This window comes from Ailuropoda melanoleuca, chromosome 10, assembly GCF_002007445.2.
Source record: "Ailuropoda melanoleuca isolate Jingjing chromosome 10, ASM200744v2, whole genome shotgun sequence".
Classification (NCBI taxonomy): Eukaryota; Metazoa; Chordata; class Mammalia; order Carnivora; family Ursidae; genus Ailuropoda; species Ailuropoda melanoleuca.
In genome coordinates this window covers 106,935,997-106,950,386 of record NC_048227.1, presented here as the reverse complement: position 1 = coordinate 106,950,386, position 14,390 = coordinate 106,935,997, and the positions used below count along the sequence as shown (strand labels likewise).

The following is a 14,390-nucleotide window of genomic DNA, read 5'->3' as shown; positions in this document are numbered from 1 at the left end:
GGCGGGGGTTGCCCCGGCCCCAGCCCCGGCGGCGGCGGCCGAACTCCGCGGCGGCCCCGAGGCGCCGGCTTCGCCCTCGCCGCCGCGTCCCCCCTGCTCTTCGGCTCCGACATGGAAGATGGACCTTCTAATAATGCGAGCTGCTTCCGAAGGTTGACGGAGTGTTTCCTGAGCCCCAGTAAGTGCCGAGCTCCTCATTCCCCGCGGTCGGGGTCGCGCAGGGTGCTTGTGCCGGGGCTTTTGGCGCCCAGTGGGCTTCCCTGAAGGACGGGAGCCTCGAGGCACATTGGTGGCGCGCGGGAGCGTCTGTCAGCGCCGGGACACCGGGGTTTCCCAGGCTCCGCGTGCGTGCGGGGGAAGGGTGACCGGGGAGGGCGGCGGGCGCCGCGAGGTGAGAACCGGACCCGCTGCCCGCCTCGGATTCCCTGGTGCTGTTTGTGGCCACACTTGCCCGGTCCGTGTTTGCAGTCTCTACTCTGTGACCCCTCACGCCAGGCTCCTCTCCCCTTAGCCTGGGACCAGTGAGGCTGGAAGAAATGCTCTTCCTTCCACTTGGGGGTCCCGCCCGCTGGGTCCCCTGGCCGGATGAGGCAGGCCGGGACACTGGAGCTCCGCGCTCCCAAAGGTGCAGGCACTCGCGGTCTCCCGGGTTCGGTGTCGGTGCCCGGGCTGCTTCCTCCCTGCCCCCGCTGTAGTGACCCTGTTCCAGAGCGTGGATTAGCGGAGTGAAACGGGTGCACCTCCACGAAGAGTCCACTTTCTCTAGATCTTGGGGTTTAGCTGGTGCTTGGGCTGGTAAAGGGAAGGACAATGGGGCGTTAGGGTGGAGGAGGAAGGCGCCGCGGGTTCGGACCCCCGGGCCGACTAAGGCCGCCCCGCCTCCCCAGTCCCGGGTGCGGGGCTGAGAGCGCGCTGGAGCAGGGGTGGTAGAAGGCGTGTCGCGGGGGAGGGGGGCAAGGCTGAGCAGAATAGTAAAGGCAGGGGTTTGCTAGAAGGCAGGAGGCGGGAGATGTTAAGGGAAGAGGCGCCCGGTAAGCAGAAGAGGGGATCGCCGTTGTTGTGGATGGAGGGCGAGCAAGGTGAGGACGGAGACCCAGGGGTGGGGAGTGGCGAAGGTCGCATTCTCCGGGCACCGGGCGATTCCGGCGCCAGCCGGGTTGGGCACGGTTCTTCCCGGCCCTAAGCGCGGAGCCCGGGCGCCACCGTCCACCGCGTGCGCACCCGAGCCTTTGTCTGCTGCTCGCTAGGGAACCGCGTTTCCGCGGCGCCTTTTCTCGGCTGACTCTCCAGGGTCGCGTTTTGGCTTCCTGCTCCCATCTGCCGCTCGCTCCCAAGCCCTGGCCAGTCTTTGCCTCTGGGCACCTGGGGTCCAGCCCTACCTCGATGCTAGTACTTGTCTGGGCGCACTGCCCGCCTGAGCGCCTCTGGGTTGCAGCCCCTGGGCCTGCGAGCGCGTCCTGTGCGGGCCCTACAAGCCCCAGCGATCCCGCCTCCCGGGCGTGGGGATCCACGGGGGCCGGGTGGCCCAGAGGCCTCTCGCACCGCGCGCACCCCGGCTTCCCGCGGCTGTTTCTGCCCCTGCTTGCCGGGGGGATCTGTCATGGTCCCCGGACTCCCCCCCACCCCCACCCCTCCATCCTGTAGTTTCTCCTAGTCAGACGCAGCTCCCAGTTATCTGCTTCCTCAGGACCCCACCTGCAGGTGTTGGTTGATTTTTAGGTGTGCCTTTCGGGAGGGATGTGGTCTGGGCATGAGGGGCCACACACCTGCTGCCCTTAGATGGGGTCATTTTTACTTACTGAAATGGACACGGATTTGCCACGAATTGAAGGTGGAGTGAGAGCATGGAGCTCCCAAGGAGTTCTGAAGTGTGTTGGTGAAGCCTTGGGCCTAGAACTGGGGTTCCTGCCTGTCCCCCTTCTACGTGCATTTGTGCGTTCTAAATAAACATCTACATTTCACATTTGGCAGCTGGGGTGTGTGTGGGGATGGAAGGGTGCCACGCCTTGCCAGTGAGGTGCACTGTTTTGGGGAGGGGACAGTGGCAAGGAGACAGGGGTGTGGGCATTTGGGTGGAACAGGGTTTCCTAAAATGATGAGGTTTCTGTTTGTATGTTGCTGTTAGTAGGGTTTGTTAGTTTGGGGTGGGGCATCTTGCCAGGGATGTTGTGGGACAGGATAAAGATGAACAGTCCAGGTTGAATGAGGCTGAGCTAGGGGGTACCCAGCAGGCTTTCCCTTTGGAAGGACAGAAGACCCAGAGAACTAAGCCGTCAGAAGGGACCCACTCTGCAGAAAGTTCTGGCTGGGAGAAGCCCAGTGATAATCACGCTCAAGAATTGCAGGTTTTTGTCTTTGTGTGTGTTTTCTTCCCTTGAACCAAGTCAGCAAGTAGTAGCCTGGGGTTTGAAGAGGAACAAGAGGCTACAAGGTCTTCTTTGGGACATTACTAAGGTGCTGAGTATGAAAGTACTCTTAAGCACAATCTGTTATCAGGGAAAGGTGGGAAAGGGCTGAATGGATGCTCAAAGGACAGTACCAAGTTTCTGCTCTGACACTTTTGGGGTCTTTGTTCCTGTCTCATTGCTTGATAAGCTACATCTGTCTGAATTGGTGAAGTACCAGAATCTTGGCAGACTTTTTGATATTTGTCTGTAAAAATGACTTCTGGATTCTGTAAGAATGTAAAAATGCCCAAATGTATACAGATGTGTCTTAATTGTTGCATGTTTATTATTTTTATGTTTCCGTTTGGTCTTTCCTGGGTTGAACAATCAAGTTGTCACATAAAGGCTGCTGTGTCCAATTCCTGTTTCTAGAAACGCTGGTTTTATTTTTGTCGTCACAGAAGTAAATCGTGGGTTGGAAGTTGGATATCCTGGTTCCATTCCTGTCCATTTTGGTTTTGCATTTTGGTTCACACTGATTTACTGGTTCACTCAGTAATGCACAGAGCAGACACTTATTAAAAGTTACTGCTGGTTGCCAGGTGTTGCCCTGGCCTGGCCATGGTCCAAGAGGACTTCACCAAATGGTAGGAGAGAGCCTCCTGGAACCAGGTTTAGCACTGATGCCCACTCCGAAGGGGCAGAGCCGTAGAAAAAGGAAAGCGCTGGTTGGTCAGGACAAAGGAGACAGAGGGAGCAAGGAAAAGGATGTGGCAAAGATTTGTGAATGCACCACACAGACGCTGCTTCAGACTACAGTGGATTGTGTCTTTTTCAGATGTTCGCAACAGAAACATGTATGTTTCCAGGAATGGTAGGTTGGAAATATGCTCAGCATCAACCCCTAACCACTGTTGGTCTGTTTCTTGAGACTTAAGATACTATGTGGCCAGCACTTGAACACTGAGATAAATAGGATTCCTTTTAAGAGCAAATGTGTATAACACACGGAAGGTACATTACACTTCATACGTAGCTTCTTTTTACGGTGGTGAGACAGGGTTTGCTGAGGGTGTGGGACCAGAAGCACGACAGCAGAAATGGAGGTCAAGTCAATTAACAGCCAACCAACAGGTAATTACTGAGTCCTTACTCAGTGCAAATTGTTTGTGGTAGATGAAAATAATGATGACTGTTCCTTCAAAGGACCTGAAATATGGATCTGGATACCTACCGAGATACCCAGCAAAACAGAGTTGTGAATTTTCCCTGCTGGGCCAGAGTTCAGGTTGTGGTAGACCCGTGTCCATGGAGATGTCCGTTGTCTGTTTTGACTGGAGTGGTCAGAAGGGCTGAAATCCACGGGCCACGCTCTTTAAACTGGCTGGAACTGTTTAGGTGTGTTAATTTAAATTTCATAAAACTCCTCGTTTTCAAAAAACCTGCATGAACAAAGATAATCCCTAAAAATCTAAATCAGAGGCAGTGGAAACAGAGGACAGTGCCTTCTCTCATGTGAATCTAATGTCTTATCCTTGGATAATTTTGCGCGTAAAACTTTTCTATCCCTTGGGAAAAGAAATGCACTGCAGTAAGATAAGTAAGCCATGGGGATATAATGTACAACATAGTGACTATGGCTAATAATACTGTGTTGCATATTTGAAACTTGCTAAGAATGTGGATCTTAAAAGTCCTTTCTCATCACAAGGAAAAAAAAATGCACTGCACTAGATAATTAAGTAAATGTTAGGATTTTGTTTACTGTAAAGTGGGTTAAGCCTGGTGTGATGAACATCTCATCAGCTAATATATTGTTAATTTTTGTTTGTTTAAAAACAGCTCAGGCAGTCTGAGAAGGAAAGAAAAAATAATTTTCATGAAAGAGGAATATTTCTCCCTTAAAAGGAAAGCTCTTAGTTGTAATTCAAAACATTTTAATTTCTTTTTTAAAATGTAAATGAAGCCCCTCCCACTGGTCTAAATGGGTCTGAGGGAGAACTCCACAGTGCTGGGGTAGCTCAGGATGTTACAAAGGGAGCAGAAGATTCCTAGCACTGGGAGTTTATTTGTAGCATTTACCACTTTCTGGAACTCTCTTGTTCATTTACTGGCCTGCTTGTTTATTTATTGCCTGTCTTCCCTGTGCATTCTGCAAGCATGGTGAGAGCCTGAGGGAGGGGGGCTTGTTTTTGGTTATATTCCTGAGACTGTCACGGTGGCTGACGTATGTATCTAAGGTGCTCTCATATTTGTTTCGGAAAATCAAAGGTGAAAAGAAACAAAAAACAACAACGTGGTGCTTGTGGAAAAGGAACGTAGAAATTGAAAGCCACTCATCTGGAGCTGACTCGGCCTGAGCCTTGGTGTGCCGGGGTCCAGCCACGTGGGAGCCGGAGTCCGAGCTCTCAGGGGCACACAGCTGGCGGGAGCGGCAGGTGCCGCTTGCACACGTGGTCTCTGCCTGGCAGAGGCAGTACAGGGCGCTCCCGGGACAGGAGACTGAGCACCATCTGATTGGACGGCCCTGAAAGGATTTCACAGAGTAGCCAGTTGGAGTCTTGAGGTGGAGGGCTTCTTCCTGTCCAAGCAGGGGCCAGCGAAGCCTCGGGGAAGCCCTGCTGGCCAGCGGAGGGCTCAAGAGGCTGAGGGCACAGCCAGAGGCTGTGTGGGAAGCTGGCTGGGGTGAGAGGTGGTGAGGAGAGAGGATTCTCTTGGGCTAACACCCAGGATTTCCTGGTTATCCGTTCGTGTGAACCCCTCTGAGGGACTACACACAGAGAGGTACGGTAGAGAGGCGGGAAGACCACTGCCTCCAGCCGTGGAGTTGGGCTGCTGTGTGATGGTGGGGGGGCAGCAGTCTGCCAGGTGAGGACAGGTGGGAGGCTGAACCGAGATGGGGAGCATGCACCTGAGAGGCAGGGAAGACAGAAGCCATAGGGAGCAGGTAATATTAATAGGACTGGGTGACTAGATAAGGCAGGGGTCCAATGTCTGGTTTCTGGATTGGAGAGGGGTGTGTGTGTGTGTGTGTGTGTGTGCGCGCGCGTGCGCGAGCCTGTGTTCATGGCTGGTCGTGGTTGCTTGTCTAGAGAAAAGGGTAAAAGAACAGGAAATACTGGAATTGACACCTCTTTGGTCAGCAGTGTTGTTCGAATGGGGATTTCTGATCGTATGGCGCCTGCACTCTGCGAGGTAGATGTGAACCAATTGAGCGGACAAAGGAAAAAAGCCCATCAAGAATCAGAAGTACCAGATGCCACAAGAGCTACGCATGGAGTTAAAATCCAAGAGTTGACGGGCCTGTGAGGGTCTCTCTGTGCAGTGGAAGTTTGCCTGGGGTCTGAATGGCCCATGCAGCCCGTAGTGCAGAGTGCCCCAGGCAGAGGGAGTCTCAGGTTAGGGGACAGAATGCGGGCCCCTGTTGCTGGAGCCTGGGTGTGGACCAGAGCAGTGGTGTGGAGTGATGCCCACAGAGCGAACGGGCCAGGTTGGGGCTTTGTAAGTTGGGGGAAAATTGCCTGCTACTGTGTGAGCAAGGGGAAGCTACTGGAAGGTTTCAAACTAGTGGGGATTATGTGCTTTGTGATCCAAGAACTTCATTCTGGCTGCAGTTTGGTGAGTGAATGTCAGGGCTGTTGAGATGGAGTATATGGGGGCCGCTGTAGTAGGCAGGACAAGAGATGGGGTGACCGGCGTGGTGATGACCTGAGGCTTCAGGAGGAGTTTGGAAGCAGAGAGTGCAACACGGGCAGGTGGATTGGTGTGTGGATAAAGGGGGGAGGAGGCAAGAGCAGTGCCCGGCTTTCAGTGGAGCATTTGGGCCTGCGCCGGACTGTGTGAGGGGGAAGCCTGGGAAGGAAGGGGCCCACCAGGGGTGGACAGGAATCCGGTGTTGTGTTTGGTAGCGTGAGGTCTGCACAGCCTAGTGGAGGTGTTCAGAAGGCAGGTGGCTAAGTCACATCTGGCAGTCGGAGGGTGCATAGAGCGAGGCTGGGGAACCAAGAGTACTCGTGGTGTTCACAGTCACGGGGTTGGGCCTCCAGTGTGAGTGTGTCCAGGGCCCCTGTGCACCGGGAGGCTCGAAGTGCAGCCTGATAGAGTCGCTACCGGACCGCTGTGCCCTGCGGGGGCTTCCCCGCTGTGGGTGTGGAATGACAGGGTGGCTCTCTGGGCAGCCGCAGAGGGAACGGGGTGGGAGATGAGGCTCTGCGACGACTCGGTAGGGTAGCAGGAGAAGCCCCGGTTCTGAATGGAACCCTGCTGTGACCCATGGGAGCAGGAGAGACAGAAGACTGCATGACAGGAGCCAAAGGAAGAACCATGGAGAACCTGGAGGAAGAGTGAGCCCGAGAGCAGAGAGGAGGGGAAATGGAACAGAACATGCCCTGGAATCGGGACGGGGCACCTCAGCACGGAAGGAGCCAGATGCCCCGGAGATCAAGTAAGTTAGCAGAGCCAGCGAGCCGGTAGGGCCCCGTCCAGGGATTCCGGGGGCGGTGGCAGACATGCAGACCCCTTTTCTATCGAGCAAAGGCTCCTCGGAGACCGATGCGCAGGGCAGGTGTAGTCCTCAGGGTAGGAGAGGTGAGAGAGAGCCCCATGGCCTCCTGCTGCAGGAGGTGAGAGCTGGCTTTTCCGCAGGCGGGGTGGACCTGAGACTGTTACTCGCTGGGCAGGAGTTTGAAGAAAGAGGAGAAAAAGAACAGAGCAAGCCTTGGAGAAGGTGGAGAAAGGAAGCCAGGGACACTGGAAGGGGGCCCTCTCTGCAGGAACAGCTGTGGAAGCCCGTGTGGGTGCTGGGGGGCTTCAGGCGCAGGGAGGGGTGCAGTGGGAAAGTGGGGGGCTGACATGAGAGCCCCCACCACGTGCCCCCTTCTGCAGGCCGCTGCAGCCAGCCGTGAGCAGAGTCGGGGTGGTGGCGCAGGGCGAGTGGCCGGGCCGCAGGGGTCCTGCCCGGCGCAGGGAGTCAGTCACTGGCCTGTCCGGTGTGGCCGGTGATGGGAGTGCGCGAGGGCTGTGCAGAAGGCGAGTCCTGGGAAGACTCGGCCGCCGGCTGTGTGCAGAGAGCGGTGCCGGTGTAGATGCGCTGCTCGCCACATGGACACCTGTGGCCGGTGTGGACACTTGGAAGCTCTCAGTACACATGTTGATGAAGTGGCCCAGCAGGATGAAACTGGAGTGCTATCTTGAAGGAGGCAGGGCGTGGGGTGTGCAGAGCTGGCGGGGGGCCTGAGGGGAGGAGCTGTGGGGAGAACGTCAGTGAGAGAGCAGCGGGGTCCGGTGCGAGCGCTTCACGCGGCCGATAAAGGCGGTGCGAGCAGCGAGGAAAGACTGTGTAGTCTTCATAGGGAGGTCATTCCATGTGTATCCTGGGGAGGGGCGGGTCACATGACAGGCACATGTGCACCCAGCATCTGTGTTCTAGTTGCTGTCCCACTCACTGGCAACAGCTATGTCCACACAGACGTCCTCCTTCAAGACAAGATCAAGGGCAGTTATGACACCTTTTAGCCGTGGCCGTCGAAGAGGGGTGCACAGGGGAGAGAACACTCTTTAATGGCACCATTGCCCCCCGGAGGAAGCTCTCTGCACAGTGATTCACCCTCCGCCTGCTGCCGTCTCCCCTCCACTTGCTCCAGTGCCAAACTGCTTATAGTTGGAGAACTTCTGCCCCTGTCACCGTATCCCTTGTGATGGGGGCCCTTTCCTCCCAGTTGCCATCCGCTGGCCTCTGGGAATTCCCTCCTTCTCCCTGGGCTTGCTCCCTGTCCCCTCATCTGCATCCCCCCAGTGCCTGGAGCTGGTACTTTTCCACTTAGTGTGTGTCTCCCTTCCTTCCCGTGGGCAGGAAGCATGTTTTATTCATTTTCTTAACCTCAATGCCTAGCACATTGCCAAGCAATTAGACAAGAAGCTTAATGAATAAGTAAGCGAAGGTGTTTAGGTGGGAGAATATGATCAACATGGTCCTTTAAGAATATTAGCCTTCCCAAAAGGAAGACAATAATGAAATAAATAACATTGTGGTGAATTTTAGCATAACTTGAAACATCACTTGATTCGCTTTTTTTTGTTTCCATGTACTCCAGAAACACTGTTTGACAGCAATGGCCAGGGCTTCTGAGTTACCGAGAACGCACTGTGTCCGTATGTCCCACTCCGGGGTGCTGAGCTTAGCATGGGGCAAGCTCCACGAACTGATGGGAAGGAGGGAGATATGTGTTTAGAGCATTCTGGGTGCCTCTGTTTCGTGTCCTGAGGCAGTGATAAAAAGCTTTTTACTTTGACAAAAACATTTTCTACAGTAGCAAAGAGAAAGCGTTGCTTATGAAGGTATTGAAACAGTGCCATGTGTGTGGACATCATGAATTATTTATAAAAATGCGAGCATATTTGGACTTTTAAAAGTTGGTAAGGAAGAAGCAGTTTTGCATGAAGAGCAGGTCCACTATCATGAGTATGTGGAATTCAAATTGAACCTGTTCGTACATGATGTAATTACGTGTTTCTGCATTGTAGTTTTAGCGGCTTCCAGAATAAACATTTAAAATGGTGTCCACAGGCTTGATTACTATGGCTTCCTAGATTTGGTAATTATGTATTTTATCATTGCTGTCAGGGTTATATCCATTTTCAGATTTTCTTTTTGTCCCAACACCAGAAGTTTACTCTTCAAGCATTCTTGTCTCATCGGTCATCATGCCTTCTTAGGATAATAACTCTTTGTGTCTCATGATTAAACATATCCAGTTATTTTAAGGCAGATTAAGGAAAAACCTCAACAATTAAAACAGTGTGGTCCTGGCATGTGAGTAGATAAACCAATGCAACAGGATAGAAAAGTCTTAAAACAGACCCAGACACATGAAGGAATTTAGAATATTTTAAAAGTGTTGTCTTTTCTAGGGGTAAAAATAGACTATTGAGTAAAATGATTTTGGGACAACTAGGAAGTCATGTAGACAAAAACAAGATTAGGTCATACCTCTTACTGCACCTCCAGGATAAATTCCAAATGGATCATATGTTTAAATAGTTTTTTTTTTAAAGGAAACATAAAAAGACAAAAAAATGAGGTGATTCCTTCCTAGGCTTGGAATGGGGGGAGACCCCTTCAGTAGGACTCATTTCCAGAATTCCAAAATAGTCGAAGGTAAGACTGATGCATGACTCTACAGAGACTTTTTATGACCCTCAGTACCATAAGTAAGTCCTACTGGATTCCTGGAAAGCTGCTGCGCGTGAGTCCCTGGACTCTTTGCCCGTGGCTGTTAGCTTCCGCCGCCACCTCTGAGCTCCCACAGCATCTATTTCTTGTAGTTCTCAACCATCCGCCCTAGAAGGAAGCACTGACTGCTCCTATCACAGCATAGGGCTCACCATCCCGATACTGACAGAGCTCCGGGAAATGGTTAAGTAAAAGAACCTAATAAAAAATAGTCAAAGGAAATGAACAGATAGTTCCTAGAAAAGGAAGTGAATGGCTATGTAAAAAGATGAAAAGATTCTCAGCCTCGTTCATGATAAAATAAATGCAATTTAAAATAACGCCAAGGTAGCATTTTCACCTGTCGGATTTGCAAAGATTAACAGACTTGCTAACACACCATTGGCCAGTCTGTGAGGAAAAAGGTATTCATATACATTCCTGGTGAGAGCAGCAATTGGTACAGCCTTTGAGGCAGACAATTTGGCAGTATTGATCACTATTAAAAATGCATGTACCCAGTGAAGCAGTAATTCTCCTTCTGGGAATTTGTCATTCAGATACACTCACACATGTGCAAAGTGGCGTAGCGAGGTATTAAAACATTGCAGCATCGTTTGAAAGAGAGCATTGAAAACCATGTAAAGGTCTATCCACAGGGGCCTGGCTAAATAAAATTTGCAGCAGTGATACAAATGCCTGAACGATCTTCCAGGTACCTTGCTGTGTGATGAAAGGAAAATGTAAAGCAGTGTGTACACATTCTTGTGTTAGAAAGGACAATAGACGCGAATACCTGTATTCGTACTTGCATGTGGAAATTGCGCGTTGACCAGTCCTGCTCGGTGGCACGGGTGGGGACGGGGAGCAAGAGTTGTAGAGAGACTCCCGGTATATCCTTTTTGTACGTGTTGAGTTTTGAATAACATAATTTACCTATTCGAAAATTAAATTTCCAAACAGCAGTTTACTGAAATGCCATTTAACTATTTGTCACCTGCTCTATGGTTGAGGAGATCTTTCCTTGTTGTTGCTTTTTTTTTTTTTTTCAGATTTTATTCATTTATTTGACAGAGCACAGGCAGGCAGAGTGAGAGGGAGAGAGAAGCTGACTCCCCGCTGAGCAGAGAGCCAGACATGGGGCTCAATCCTGGGACGCCGGGATCAGGACCTGAGCCAAAGGCAGACGCTTCACCGACTGAGCCCCCCAGGCGCCCCATGTTGTTGGGTTTTTTATCATCTTCCTATTGAGATCATAGTTTGATTTTTCAGACCTGAGGTTTGTTCACTTCTGTCTTCCTCTAGCCTCCCACTTACTTCTACACAAGATCCCAAAATGTCAAACCATGACTATTAAAAAAAAAAAAATCGCATGCATCAGTACCCCTCGTGCTTATCTTATCGGCTCATTTTCAACGTCACCAACCAATTTGAAAGGGGGAAAAACCCACTTCTATTTTAATGTGATTTCTGACTCTGAAACAGCCTATGGTTCACATGTGAGATATGAAGTATTATTGAAACCGTTGGAGAGCTGCCCAGCCAGCTTCAGCTGGTAGAAATCACTACATTTTGGCAAGAAACGGAGTGTCTTCCTTGTGAAAACGTGGGCTTTACATTCTAGCACTCCCCAACTGAATGGAAACAGCCTCAAGCGGTCTCGTCAGCACCGTCTGCAGGGGCCATGACGGCTTATTATAATTTACTCCCGTGTTGCAATGCTGTGACTTTTCATTTAGGGCAGGGACAGTGGGAACTTAGGCATTCATTCATCCCTGGGCAGACATTCGCAGAGCTGGTGTGGGAGCTGCTCTGGGCAGACCAGACGAAAGGCGGTCCTTGACCTCGAGACCTCTCCTCTGGCTGGGCCTTGGTGGTAGCACTGAATTCCTCAGATCCTCATATTTGATCTCTTCCCTGATTTTATTTCGGGTTTAATGTTAATAGTCACTGTTTCGCTAAGTATCTAAGTGGGTTTCTTCCTTCCTCCCTGGTTTGGGTATCAGCCCTGCCTATTTTCCTGTGTTCTGCTTTTTACCGCTGACATTTTCTTTGTCTTATCACTTAATATTATTTCCTCCTAGTCCAGCCATTGGTTTTATTTTAGCTGCCACTTCCTTCCTAGTTACTGGATTTTGTGAAAACCCTTTCCTAACCTCAAATGTCAGCCTTCCACCCTAACAAACTTCTTTGACCCCTAGAGTCGTGCTTCTCGGGTCTTCACCTGTCTCACACCTTGGGCCTTGGGGATGTATAGGCTGTCGGCTTGCACTTCTTTGGGCCCCTTTCTTGAAGGCACTATTTTCCCATAGTAGCCTGGGGTGTTCAAGGAAAGCCCTGATGACTCCTGCTGTCCCTGCCCACCATGGGGATGGGGAAGGGGAGTGGGAGGTTGAGCCCCGCAGATGCCGTCAGGGCCTTGTCAGGTCACTGGGGAGGTCTGAATGTTAAAGGTGCTCCTGATTGATATGAGCGCTCCAGATGAATGAAGTTTCTCGGGAGATTTCTGCCGTAGCTGTACAGTTCCGTGTTTCGTAACTGTCCTGTTCTTTTGATCAAATGGGCCATTGTGAGGAAATCTGTCATTTTTTTTCTAAGTGACTTTTTAATTCTTTTTGTTTTGCCTTGGAATATTATTAAAGGTATCCCCGCCAAATCTTTGAGAGTCAAAATAATTATGACTTCTCCTATCCGGGGCGCAGTCTGCTGGGAAGTACCTCGTATTGCCAGTACGGTGAGGGATTCGGTCCCGGGGTTTGGGATGACCTAAACTGTTTACGGATGCCATTACTCGATGGAGATAAGCCTCTGAGAGAGCTGTGTGTGTGGAAAGAGGTGCCAGCACTTGACTCTTGTTCGTTTTGTTCTTATTGACACGGTGTTGGCTCTTCTCTGTATTCCCTGTGCCTTGGGATTGGCAGCTTGTTGGAAGGAAAAAGCAGGTGGTCTGATGTGTTGAGAAATGGGTATGTGTCTCCTAGGCACGCAGGCTAACATGGCGCTCGGTGAGTAAGGCAGGCCTATGTTGGGGTGTTGCTTTGGCAGCCGCAGGATTGCCGTGAGGATGACACGAAATAGGCTATGTCGAGTGTGGACAGGAGAGTCTTGAACAAAGTGCCAGAGCCCGTTCGCCATCATCACTACCGTGGACTCCGAGTGAGCCCATGGAGGGACAGCATGGCGGCCCCGAGAGGACTTCACAGGCGGCGGGAGATGAAGGACGAGACCGCCAGAAGCATCCCTTTGGCTGGTAGAGGTGTTTCTTTATAGTTACAGGAAGTGGAGCTTCTGGAAACACTGATACCAGGAAATGGCTGGAGTCTTAGAGCAATTCCACTTTCTTGGCAAGGAATTAAAGGACAATGTGTTGAAAATAAAAGGGAAGAATTTTTGGAAAGAGAAAGAGCTAAAAAAAAAAAAAAAAGCAATTGTCATTAGAATTCTTCCATTTAGGGGAATCTGTTTTTGGAGTGGCTGTTATAAGCATTTTCCCCATTTATGGATCCTCAGCACCTCCAGCAGATGTGACCTCTCTTCTCTTGTGTCTCCGAATTGTTCGCATTCACTCGGCCTGACTAAGGAGGAATGCTTCTGGTGGGCCTCCTGGCTGCTTGGAGTGGGGTGGGAGCCTCCTGCGGCCCTGGAAGAACTCAGGTGAGCTGTGTGACTCCCCAGGACGCAGCGCCCGTCTCTGGGCCATTGTCCAGAGGACACTGTAGCTCAGATTTGGTTTGTATGTTTAGCTTTTTTCTTTGCAACTGGTTATTAATTCACTGTAGAATTCTGTAGATTGTTGGTCTGTATTCTTTATTTTAAATTTTTTAAAAGATTTTATTTATTAGAGAGAGAGAGCACAAGCAGGCAGAGCAGCAGGCAGAGGGAGAGGGAGAAGCAGGCTCCCCACTGTTGGTCTGTATTCCTAACTAACTCCATGAGTGGTCTTAGGCCTATATATGTATTCCATTTTTCTTCTGTAATTTAATTCAGTCTCACTTGAGGAAAGGTAAGAATGTACCCATTAGCAATTATCTCCTTAAGGGTGAATTTTGAGTCTACATCTGATTTTATTTCATTATTTTTTAAAGATTTTTATTTTTCAGTAATCTCTACACCCAACCTGGGGCCCAAACTCACAACCCCGATATCAAGAGTCACACGCTCTACCGACTGAGCCAGCCAGGCACCCCCGTGAGTCTCCATTTTTAATGCCTTTAAAAACACTCTACATCTGGTTTGCATTTATCTGAAACAAAACTATTAGTGAGTTATGTTATTTTAATTTAAAACGTCACATTAATTTGAGGAATTGCACTTTTATCTGTTATGATATTTTGGAATTCTTTAATACTATATAGTGGACATTTGTTTTTTAAAGATTTTATTTATTTATTTTTGAGAAAGAGAGAGAGAGAGCGTGTGCATGCATGCATTTAAGCAGGGGGGAGAGGCAGAGGGACTGCAGGGCTTCATCCCAGGACCCTGGGATCATGACCGGAGCTGAGGGCAGACACTTCACTGACTGAGCCACCCAAACATGTACATGTTTTAAAAAAATTTTTGAATTGGCTTCTGCTTTTCAGTAGGTTCATAAACATTAAAGAAATTGCAGACAGGCACTCAACAGTGCCTCGGTGGTGAGCGCTCCTTCCTTGTGTCCTTTGTACGGCGCACTTGTTGAGGGTGAGTGTGTCCTGACACCGGAACTGACGGCCAGTTCTGTCTGCCCTCGACATCGTAAGCTTGAGGTTTGCTATCTGTGCATCTCCGATGACTAGCAGAGTGTTCAACAGGAA

The 14,390-nt window shown here is 50.4% G+C and overlaps 1 protein-coding gene across 1 annotated transcript in view; it reads left to right on the top strand.

Annotated features, from left to right (window-relative positions):
* Positions 1–6: 6 nt before the first annotated feature.
* PDE10A (phosphodiesterase 10A) overlaps positions 7–14,390 on the top strand; it is a 301,507-nt gene continuing 287,123 nt past the window's right edge. Inside the window, exon 1 of the mRNA XM_034670799.1 lies at positions 7–178. Coding sequence (XP_034526690.1) covers positions 112–178 — 67 coding nt within the window. The 5' untranslated portion in view covers positions 7–111. The remainder of the gene's footprint in view (positions 179–14,390) is intronic.